Source organism: Ovis canadensis, chromosome 3, assembly GCF_042477335.2.
Source record: "Ovis canadensis isolate MfBH-ARS-UI-01 breed Bighorn chromosome 3, ARS-UI_OviCan_v2, whole genome shotgun sequence".
NCBI classification, from domain to species: Eukaryota; Metazoa; Chordata; class Mammalia; order Artiodactyla; family Bovidae; genus Ovis; species Ovis canadensis.
Window position 1 is genome coordinate 147,717,510 of NC_091247.1, and position 12,384 is coordinate 147,729,893.

Genomic DNA, 12,384 nt, shown 5'->3' on the forward strand with positions numbered 1-12,384 from the left:
AGTGGCTCTTTGTTGTCCACCTGATGCAATCATGCTGTTTTCCTGACCCTGCTCACATTGTTCCTTACTCGTCCCTGTCAGCCACCAGCTATAGCAGCTCAGTCTCTTCCAGCCCTACTGCACCTCACCTTGTGTCCTTTGCACCCATGCTCTGTCCATGTGGAAGGATCCTTTCCATGTTTATTCTTTTCCTGTTAAAACTCCTTCTGTCCTTCAAGACTCACTCGTTGGCTACATGACATTTTCCCGGAATTACGGGAATACTTCTCAGTTGTTCCTCATCTCTTCCTCTTTAAACCTTTTGAGATCTCTGTTTATAGGTTGTCGTTTTTTTAAAAACACTGAAGGCAAATTGTGGTCTTATCACCTCCCAGCTATATGACATTGGCAAGGAAATGTCCTTGCTCTGAGAAAGCTCTAATTCCTATTTGCAAAATAGGAATAATAATAGGACCAATCTGAAAAGACTTTTGTGAAGACTGAAGGGGATAATGCATATAAAACACTTAATGCAATGCTTTAGAGTATGTAGTAAGCACTTAGAAATTAACTATTGTCATTGTTACTATTATTTCTCTCTTACAGCACTACCAATAGCTGCAGTATATCATAGTTATTATCTCTTCACATCATCAGTCCTGTAATAGTTCAAAAGTTTCTTGAGGTCACAAATCCCAGTTTGATGCATCTTTGGCTCTTCTGGAGCACTAGACTCACATAGCAGAAGCTTCATAAATGTGTGTTGAAAAAACAAATGAAAGTCACCTGGTTGATGCTTCAAAGTATTTTGTGGCCCTACACTGGGTTCAGACAAAGCTTACTTCATGAGATACAAAATAGGGCAAAGTAAGATTTTGCCATAAAAATTTGAATTTTAATTTCTTTGTGAAATCACTGTAGGGGTTAAAGAGGAAATTAGTGCTTTGGTTGTTAAGATTCTTGATCAAATAAGGATTAGGCAAGAAGTCTGAACATACAGTGAAAAGACTAGAAGAAAATAAACCAAGCATGTCAAAGGAAGGAAATCTAACAAATTCCTAGCTGCCAAACAAACTGAAGAATAACAAGAAGTCAGTATTGAATTGGTGTGTTCAGTGAACAGGAACCTTGAGTACTGAACAACAAATGCTTGTGTGTAAAAATGAGTTTTAGTGGGTTTGCTGCAGCTGTAGGCATTGAGCAGGCTGAAAGTCTACTTTCTTGTAGCTACTTGAATAGTGTTAAAAGTAAAAGTAGATTTCTGTTAAAATGACCGTGTAATAAGTAGACGTTACTCTGGTAATAAGTAGACGTTACTCTCTAATAAAAGTGAATATGTAAGGTAACTATAAGAAACAAAATGAATAGCTCTGGGTAGGTTTGGTAGAGGCATTTTCCCTTAATGTAACCGCTGAAAGTTGTTTCAGTGGCATTTTAGAAAACAGAAGAAGGTCCAGAATGTATTTGATTTTAGAAAAGATTATGAAGAAAGCAAATTCTGTAAGACATTTATTTAGGTTTTCTCCAAATAATTGAAATCAAAAAGAGAGGACATTATCTTTAGCTGTCCATTTGCTAATAAAGACAAAATGAATTTTCCCACTGAACTAGGTAATGAGATGAGAGGGTAACTAATATCCATTGAGTGTCTATTATTTGCCAGCGTGTTTACCTTCATCATTTAAGTTTATCCTTTCCAATAGTTCTCTATCGTAGGTCTTAATTCTCTCATTTTAAACTTAGAAAGATCAGCTAACTTTCTCACGGCCACTGAGAACCCTGACTAAAACTGCATCTCAAGCCAAGCCTGTCTGGAAAGCATATGTATCATGTCGCCTCCCTGCTATTGCTTATTATAATAGTACATAATTTTCTCATATTTCTACTTTGTCCTTCAAATGTAGTTAGGGTCCCCTTACAGAGCAGTTGATGGGGGACATTTTAAACTGATAAATAGAAACAATCTTCTTTAATCATTAGGACAGCTGTTTTGATTTCAGAGATTTGTCTTGCTGGTGTCATTGAGCACTGTGTCTTCACCTACTAGATCACTAAATATTTGTGGAAGGGGAGGAAGAAAGGAGAAGAGAGAAGGAAGTGCTTCAAGTTCTTTCCAATAGGCCCCCGAATTATCTAAAAATTATTGAGTTGTAATAGAGACGTTCTCTATGTTCAGTTTGTACTCACTTTGAAAAGATCTGCCATTGAATAAATTATCTTGTGAATGTACTAAGGAGCTATGTGTGCATGCTAAGTTGCTTCAGTCAAGTTTAACTCTTTGCAGCCCTATGGACTGTCTGTCCATGGGATTCTTCAAGTAGGAATACTGGAGTGGGTTGCCATGCCTTCATCCAGGGGATCTTCCTGACCCAGGGATCGAACCTGTATCTCCTGCATCTCCTGCATTGCAGGGGAATTCTTCACCACTGAGCCAAAAGGAAAGCCAAGGAGCTGTGGTCAACTCCAAAGAGTTATTTTGTTTGAGAAACAGAGATGGCATGTATTATCTGGGGACTCATCTTTGTTGCCATTCTTTTGAGAGAAAAATAAGAGATCTCAGTTGCAGACCCATGGGCTGTCATGTTCTGATGCTCTTTACAGCTCAGAGCACATTGACTTTGGTGGGGACACATATGATTGAAATTCATGGAGGAGCTTCTGTAAATCTCCTTGATACCTTCAGGCAAGCAATATGGTTTCCAGAAATGTAAGAGGACAATAACCAAGCAGTTCTTTGTTTTTGAGATAAATCCCCAATCTAACCATATAGTTTGATGATGTTATTAAGAGCTCCTCAAGAAAAATTCATATTTCTGTGGCATCCTTGCTGCAAGACTTATCCAGTCTTAAGCCTGATGGAGCTTCTTCCCAGGTTTCTAATAATCAAATCATAGTTAGGGCCTGAGGTTGGTTGTCACTAGATTCAGAGCCACATCTTGCCACATTCAAAGAGAGAATATGCTCATTTTAAACTTGTAGTCTAGAAAACACTCAGTTCAAAGAGAGTGAAGCAGTTTTCTTTGTGGAATTTGTACCTGTATATTGTGATAGCCGCTGTTTTCCCGGCATTTCTGGATTTAGACAAGAGAGTAGAAGATGCAGCGTAGGTAATGTAATTCTTGTGACTGGAGAAATCTATCAGAGGAAAAGAAAGATTCTCTGAGAGCACTGGGCCAGTTATAAAGCTATGAAGATATATTACATTCTGTTATCAGAAGAGTGGAATTTACTGTGTAAAGATGTCAGACAAAGGGTCTGGTATATTACAGGGATATAAACCAGAATTATCCAGAAGCAAAGGATGACATTACCAAAGCCTAACTGACTCTTGGACGTTGGAGATATCTGTTTGCCAAACTGCATTAAGGTTGAACTTCCAAAGACTTAATCTGAGGGAAGCAGTGCTGGAGTCCAGGTTCTGTGAGGCAGTTACTTTGCTTTTCAAACATTTGTACTTGACCATATTGCTGTTTTCCTGTTTTGTTTTGTTTTGTTTTGTTTTTTGAAAATGTCTCTCAACTGAGTGAAAATGTGAATTTTAGTATGAGCTGAAATTACCTCAGTGCTTGTCCTATGGAGTTCTATAATTTTGAATAAGGCTCCTATAGGGTTCAAAGTACTAGAAAATACAATAAAGAGATCAACAACCTCAGATGTGCAGATGATACCACTCTAATGGCAGAAAGTGAAGAGGAACTAGAGCTTCTTGTTGAGGATGAAAGAGGAGAGTGAAAAAGCTGGCTTAAAACTCAACATTCAAAAAACTATGATTATGGCATCTGGTCCCATCACTTCATGGCAAGTAGATGGGGAAAAAAATGGAAATAATGCGAGATTTTATTTTCTTGGGCTCCAAAATCACCATGGACAGTAACTGCAGCCATGAAATTAAGACGCTTGCTCCTTGGAAAGAAAGCTATGACAAACCTAGACAGCATATTAAAAAGCAGAGACATCACTTTGCTGGCAAACGTCCATATAATCAGAGTAATGGTTTTTTCTGTAGTCATATACAGATGTAAGAGTTGGACCATAAAGAAACCTGAGTGCTGAAGAATTGTTGCTTTTGAACTGTGGTGCTGGAGAAGACTCTTGAGAGTCCCTTGGATGGCAAGAGGATCATACCAGTCAATCCTAAAGGAAATCAACCCTGAATATTCTTTGGAAGAACTGATGCTGAAGTTGAAGCGCCAATACTTTGGCCACCTGATAGAGCAGACTCATTGGAAAAGACCTCATGCTGGGAAAGATTGAAGGCAAGAGAAGAAGGAGACAAGAGAAGATAAGGATAGCATCACCGACTCAATGGACATGAGTTTGAGCAAACTCTGGAAGATAGTGAAATTCAGGGAAACCTAGCGTGCTGCAGTCCAGGGGATCACAAAGAGTTGGACACGACTTGGCAACTGAACAGCAGTGACAGCTTCCTAATCACTAAGCATTCAGTTCAGTTCAGTTCAGTTCAGTTCAGTCTCTCAGTCGTGTCTGACTCTGCGACCCCATGAATCACAGCATGCCAGGCCTCCCTGTCCATCACCAACTCCCGGAGTTCACTCAGACTTGCATCCATCGAGTCAGTGATGCCATCCAGCCATCTCATTCTTGGTCATCCCCTTCTTCTCCTGCCCCCAATCCCTCCCAGCATTAGAAGACCTCTAATGTATAAACATGCAAAATTCCTGGATAATTACATCAAAGATCACAAGAGTAAAAAATAGATAAGGGAAGACTTATCATTAAATGTCAAGAGGCTCTATTGCATAGCAATCAGTAGACTACTTTCTGGAGTCAGAGGTCCTGATTCACAGCTCTAACAGTTATCAGCCATGTGATCTCAGGCAAGATAGGTAACATCTACAAGCCAAATTTAACTTTCTGAAAAATAATAATAATTCCTCATGAATATGAGGATTAAATGAAGTGGTTTTTGTTACAAAGTGTGTAGTATGTAGTAAGCACTGAATTAGAGGTACAGTTATTACAAAGCGCTAAAGTTCATTCAACCTTTTAGGAGGCTCAAGATTCCAAAAAGAAAAGAAGCAAATATGTAAGTGCTGTTTTAATTTAGAATCTGTATCTTTCCCTCACACACATAAAAATATCTGTGTCAAATGTTCCCTTCTGCATAAAGTCATTCTTGCATCCCCACTTGCTGCTAAGTCACTTCAGTCGTGTCCGACTCTGTGCGACCCCATAGATTGCAGCCCACCAGGCTCCCCCGTCCCTGGGATTCTCCAGGCAAGAACACTGGAGTGGATTGCCGTTTCCTTCTCCAATGCATGAAAGTGAAAAGTGAAAGTGAAGTCGCTCAGTCATGTCCGACTCAGCGACCCCATGGACTGCAGCCTACCAGGCTCTTCCTCCCATGAGATTTTCTAGGCAAGAGTACTGGAGTGGATTGCCATAGCCTTCTCCAGTATTCCCACTTACCCAACTAGAAATGACCTTCTCCGTTGATCTCAACAACATTTTTTTTTATGGCCTTATTTATTTATTTTTTTGTTTCATTCATTCAAGATAATGTATTTTCTGTGTTGTGTTTTGGTGGAAAGAATCATATTTTTCTGTGAGAATCAATTTCATTAACTTTGTTTTCTTGATAGTATTTCAGGCAGGGCATTTACTTTTCAACTGGTGTGTATTGATTACATATTTTTTTTTATTTTTTTAATTTTAAAATCTTTAATTCTTACATGTGTTCCCAAACATGAACCCCCCTCCCACCTCCCTCCCCATAACATCTCTGTGGGTCATCCCCATGCACCAGCCCCAAGCATGCTGTATCCTGCGTCAGACATAGACTGGCAATTCAATTCTTATATGATAGCATACATGTTAGAATGCCATTCTCCCAAATCATCCCACCCTCTCCCTCTCCCTCTGAGTCCAAAAGTCCATTATACACAGCTGTGTCTTTTTTCCTGTTTTGCATACAGGGTCGTCATTGCCATCAACAACATTTTTAAACAGAGATTACTTCCTTGCTTCAGCATTTCTCATAATGAAGCCATGTATGGCTTTTATGTTTTTGTCTAATCTCCCCAACTAAATTATAAGCTCTGTGAGGGTAACTACTACTTAAGTTATAGTTTTAATCCCAGGAAAATCCTAATACAAATAGACATTGAAAAATTGTATTTAATTGAATTGTAGATATATTAAAATTACTTTCACTCCTATTTTCTGTAGTATTTGCATTTTGTATCATAGTAAATTTCTTGAGTAGAACATGTGCTATGTGTATTGTATGTTTGTGTTGAAATCACACTGAGAAAAGTGATGTAAATTTTAGAATGGCCATCTCATCTCTAGATAGTATATTCATTCTGGAAACAACTCAATATGAACACCAATTTTAAAATTCAATTTGAATCCAACTATATATTATTATGACTGATGATCTGTTGGGTGTTGAGTCTTAAAATGATTTTAGATACATTAACTTACACAGGTGAGTGAAACAAAAGTAATTTTGTTATATGTAACATCTACATTTAGGTAAATTCAGGTGTGTATATTATTACTTTATTTTCATAAATGAATTTTACTGGCTAACCTTTGTCACTGGTGTAAAATCAGTTTCGCATGTATGTGAAGATGCAGAGAAAGCAAATTATGGCATTCAAGAGAAATCTTTGCCAGCTATCACTATAAGATTATCTGTTTATATAGAATGTACTGTAATAATTGACATCCATATTACTACTTTTTAAGAAATGTTATCATGTGTTTGTTAGCCATCCGTATGTCTTCTTTGGAGAAATGTCTATTTAGACTTTTGGACTCAGAGGGAGAGGGAGAGGGTGGGATGATTTGGGAGAATGACATTCTAACATGTATACTATCATGTGAATTGAATCGCCAGTCTATGTCTGACGCAGGATGCAGCATGCTTGGGGCTGGTGCATGGGGATGACCCAGAAAGATGTTATGGGGAGGGAGGTGGGAGGGGGGTTCATGTTTGGGAATGCATGTAAGAATTAAAGATTTTAAAATTTAAAAAATAAAAAACTAAAAAAAAAAAAAAAGAAATGTTAAAGGATGGAGTTTCCTTCAACATTTCTTTCTTTTTTCCATTTTACTAAGTTTAAAATGCATAGATACAAAAGTGATTATATTTTGATTAAAATTATTATGTGCTAATATTTTTAGTGAAAAGAAAAAGAAAAGGGTGCATTTGGTTTCAATCCCAGCTATTGTTTGAACTGTCATGTCACATGAACAATGACATTTTATCTGAGGATATGAAGATAGCATTGAATCTGATGGACTGAATATTCTGAACATCATACTTGAAATGTCTGCATTTCACTATATGTGAAATAAAACTTGGAATTCATTCACACTTACGTCCTGACATGCTCTTCTCTAACACTGGTATATAATATTGATTTAAATTCTGTCAAAATATTTCCCTCCTTATTTTATCTATATTGTATGTTTAAAATGTTGGAGGAAGTTTTAAAAATGGATAGCTGACTGGTGGATTGGTGGTTGAGTCCTTAGGGACATGCAAGTCAAGGAAAGGGTAAAAAAATTGACACTTGACCTAAACAGGATATGGCACAGCAATCATTAACTATTTATTGGGATAACCTTATAGGATATTTGCTCCTTGCTTCATTCACATTCTCTTTTGTAAAGAGCTGTCAAATTAAAGTTAATTCTTCTGTGAGATTTCAGGAAAGGCATTTTAAAAGACTTTTCTTAAGATCACAGTTTAGTTGATAATTGTATGACCAGCTTTAAGTTGTGTGAAAAAAATTAAAGTGATGATGAAAAGGAATCATATTTGTTTTCAAAGTGTGTCTTGCTATCTTAATAAACATTTGAAATATTCCAAACCAAATAAAACACCTTGATGGAAAAATCAGTAAAAAACAAACAAAAAAAAACAGCTTAAGTTTCAGTAGCTTTCCATTTGATATCTAGTCTCCAGTTGAATGGGGCTTCCCAGATGGCTCAGCAGTAAAGAATCCACCTGCCAGCACAGGAGATATAAGAGATAGGGGTTTGATCCCTGGGTTGGAAAGATTCTCTGGAGAAGGAATGGCCGACTATTCCAGTATTCTTGCCTGGAGAATCCCATGGACAGAGGAGCCTGGTGGGCTTTAGCCCCTGGGGCCACAGAGTCACATACAACTGAGCAACTGAGCACACACACACACACACACACACACACACACACTATAGTTGAATGGATTAGGTTGACTTGAATGATAACAGCAGAGGAAGGCTATCCTAGCTTTCCTGATCTAGTCATTCCTTCTTTCAGTCATTTACTCAAAACACTATCTTTAAATGCTGAAATGAAATACAAAGAAAAATGTAAAATTCTTCTCCTAAACTTCATAGTCCCAAGTGGTGCATGAAAATAGGGGACCAAGGAGAAGCAGACACTTATGATAAATTATAGTAAGAGACCCTTGTGCAGGGAAAGCAGACAGAAGCCCCCAACTCTGCAGGAGGTAGGAGAAAGATATTTTCACAAAAAACATGTCATTTAACAGTGGGAAACTTTATTTGGGGGTGGAGGGCTCCAAAATCACTGTAGATGGTGACTGCAGCCATGAAATTAAAAGACACTTGCTCCTTGGAAGAAAAGCTATGACCAATCTCAACATGCATATTAAAAAGCAGAGACATTACTTTGTCAGCAAAGGTCTGTCTAGTCAAAGCTATGGTTTTTCCAGTAGTCATGTATGGATATGAGAGTTGAACCATAAAGAAAGCTGAACACCGAAGAATTGATGCTTTTGAACTGTGGTGTTGCAGAAGACTCTTGAGAGTCCCTTGGACTGTGAGGAGATCCAACCAGTCAATCCAAAAGGAAATCAGTCCTGAATATTCATTGGAAGGACTGATGCTGAAGCTGAAACTCCAGTACTTTGGCCACCTGATGCAAAGAACCGACTCATTGGAAAAGATCCTGATGCTGGGAAAGATTGAAGGCAGGAGGAGAAGGAGATAATAGAGGATGAGATGGTTGGATGGCATCACCAACTCAATGGACATGAGTTTGAGCAGGCTCCGCTAGTTGGTGATGGACAGGGAAGCCTGGCATTCTGCAGTCCATAGGGTCCCAAAGAGTCAGTCACAACTTAGTGACTGAACTGAATTTAAAAGTAGTAAGAATTTTCCAGGAGAATCCATGGGGCAGGCACTGAAGGCCGAAAGAACAACATTTGCACCGGTGTGCGCTGGTACATTTGAAAACTGGAAAACTGTCTTCACCCTTGAATTGCTTAGGACCCACTTTTTCATTTCAATGGATGCTGTGAGTAAAGGACAACAGAAGAAAGCAGACCCCGGGTTGTGCAGTTATTTACATTTGTTGAACATTACCATACTAGATGTTAAACTAAATCTTGTTAGGCCCTTCCTCTACCCAGTGGGTACCATCTAATTAAGAGGACAAGCAAGGCAGGGATAAAAATAGCATCAAATCAATCAGCAGCTGTCTTTAAAGGGCCTGTAGCTATCCATATAGAGATTTATAGATTAACTGCAGCTCTTTGAATTGCACTGGAAAGAAAATTGGCAGCAGCTGCAAACTACACAGTGTAGATTTATTTTGCTTTAGGCAGCTGAACTCAGGTAGGTAGGCTGCCCGTTCTGGTCTCTCCAATATTTAATCATGTCCAAGGGTAGCCCCAGTTAAGACACCCATTTGTAATCCAGCTGTGTTCTAGGCTGCCATCAGTATGCATAAATTTATTAAAATCTCTAAAATATTCTGATTCTAAATAATAAAAGTGGAATTTTATATAATTGGGGGAAATTCAACCAGGAATTTGTAGAATAAGGTATCTATTACTGTAATTCTAAAACCATAGTGACTGAAATCTCTCTGTCCTCTGAAAAGTTATTGGGAATAATCTTTATAAAGTTATTATAGAGCTATCGTTAAAGGTATCCAATTTTGTGCTTGTTTAACACAGGACATAGAATCCTGAAATGTTAACCTTTTTTAAAAAAAAAATGCATCTGATTTTAGTAGTTAAATGTTAGTCTAATCTCAACTACATATGTCAAAGGCAAGTTTTTTCAAAATTAGATATATTACTGTTATGTTGTTTAGAATAGTATGTATGTTATTTGAAATACCAAGAATTCTAAAATGAAAAAAATATTTCTTTTTGCTTTGATTATTCATATCATGGTGAATTAATGGCTTAATTAATGTAATTATATTAAAATGTATATTTAATATTAAACCTGAATAATATTTATGCAAGAGCCTGGGTGATCAGTGTGAGTATGAGGCCATAGGGATTTCAGGTCGCTGAACTAACTCGTATGCATTTCCTTATCTGTATTTCAGTTCCTACTTGTCTTGATTCTAGTGTTAGATCTGTTTTCTTTCTCATATTGACTATTTACTCTTCATATTTACATTTTTGCTGAACACTGAGCTAGAATCCTGATATGACTGTGAATTTGTGCAGGCCCCTGAAGCACTCTGAGCCACCATTGACTTGTCTTTAAACTAGTGATAATGACATTGGTTCTGCCTCTCTCATAGCAGAGCTGGAGGTATCAAGTGATTTGGTGCTTTTGAAAGTGTCAGGTTACACACAGTTGAAGAAGGCATCATATTGACTGTATATCTCAAAAAGCTTGTGTTTACACATATTATAAAGGCAAGTTTGTCTTATTTAAGAAAAGTATGACCTCCTTTGCAGAAAGAGGCAACTTACGAAGAAATGCCAATACTCCCCCAACAGTTTGCATGTGTATCTTTATACTTGCAAGTGTGGATGTGGGTGTTAACTGCATCTGATTCCCAGGGCTTCAATTCCATTATCCTGCAGGTCAGGATTCGTGGAGCAATACAGTCACACCTCCTTTCCTATCATCCTTCCCTTTCTACAGGAAAAAGTTCGGTGGCCGATTATATCATGAGATAATTCCTCAAATATTAACCACTGAGACTAAACAGCTGGCTGTGGTATCTACTTCTGAGAATTAATCCTTATCCTTCCCTCTCTGCTCCTCTGTTCCTTCCTACTATTCATTTGCTTTTTGTCCAAATCTTTTTGTGTTCAAAGTTTGTGGATGTATGCACTATGTATGTACTTCAAAATACAAACTCTTTTTCAGTAGATAATTTGTGCATGTTTTTGTTGGAAAGAAATACCATACAATAACAAAGATAGAGGTACAATTTAAAATACAGTGTCTTTGAAAATCTATCTTTGAGTAACAAAATTGTATCTTCATTTCAGAACATGATGAGTGTGTCACAAATCAGCACAACTGTGATGAAAACGCTTTATGCTTCAATACCGTTGGAGGACACAACTGCGTCTGCAAGCCAGGCTATACTGGGAATGGAACTACATGCAAAGGTAAAAGATTTTAAATGCTAATACCTCTTCCATTAGGGATGGTGCAGTCCATCTCTTCTTCCCTCCATCCTTTTTCATCACTGTTACCTACCTTCTGGGTATTTCCTACAGCCATTGAGAACTTCAAAGTCTAGCTCATGTTCTTCCTCTTGGATTACATCCGTGTTTAAGTGGCCAGCTGTTCATCAACTCTGATTTAATGGTCCATGACCTCAACCACAGTGGTTTTTCACCTCTATTCCTCTCAAGCAGACCGTAGCCATAAACATACCCTAGGCACTTTTGTACAGAACTGCTCTATCTTTGGAAATCTAGACTTTAACTTTTTATTGCCTAACCCCAAGTCGCTTTGCTTACAGTTTTTCCCCTCTCTTCTTTTCATAGTTTTTCATCTTTAACCTCTTTGACCTTTCCTTTTCATGAAGTTTTCCAGTCTCCTTCCAGGTTCATATATTTCTTTTTGAGTCCAAACATTACAGTTATATTTTCTCAGCTAGTACTAGTACTAGCAGTACTAGTACATTTGTTTTACTACCATGATTTACTGTAAAATATCTATTTGGGATCAGTCTGACTGATTTTCTTCTCTATTTTCTCTCTTGAGCTGTTATGTACTATTTAACTGGGAATATTGGGTTTGTATGTATTATCATCTCTGATTTTACCTGGATTGTCAATACCAATCAATAATTCTCAGATTTTCATTTCCATCAGTGGATTATTCAGCTAGTCTACCACCATCCATTAATTCTCTCTTGCATCCATGCTCTCTTTTTCCTTCATCAGATGAGCTTACCTCCTAGCTCACAAGGGAAATAGAGGAAATTGTTTTGGAAACTCATACTGACTTCCATAGGATAAAGTCCATATTCCTTATTATTTCATATAAAATGTATGATTTGTCTAATTCAGGCATTTTAAGCTTAAAAACTGCCCATTCCTCAAATACAGTCATGGAGATTACTAAAATTAATTTTATTTGATGCCATGTATATGGGAGGCAGGAAATAACAATAAATGATTATTAATGCAGTGGCCTTGGAGCATGAGTCTA

At 37.6% G+C, this 12,384-nt stretch overlaps 1 protein-coding gene across 4 annotated transcripts in view; it reads left to right on the forward strand.

Annotated features, from left to right (window-relative positions):
* The window catches only part of NELL2 (neural EGFL like 2), a 403,600-nt gene that overhangs the window by 285,617 nt on the left and 105,599 nt on the right, over positions 1–12,384 (forward strand). For all 4 annotated transcript variants that reach the window (XM_069584515.1, XM_069584513.1, XM_069584512.1 and 1 more), the window contains one exon: positions 11,208–11,330. In XM_069584515.1, coding sequence (XP_069440616.1) covers positions 11,208–11,330 — 123 coding nt within the window. The remainder of the gene's footprint in view (positions 1–11,207; positions 11,331–12,384) is intronic.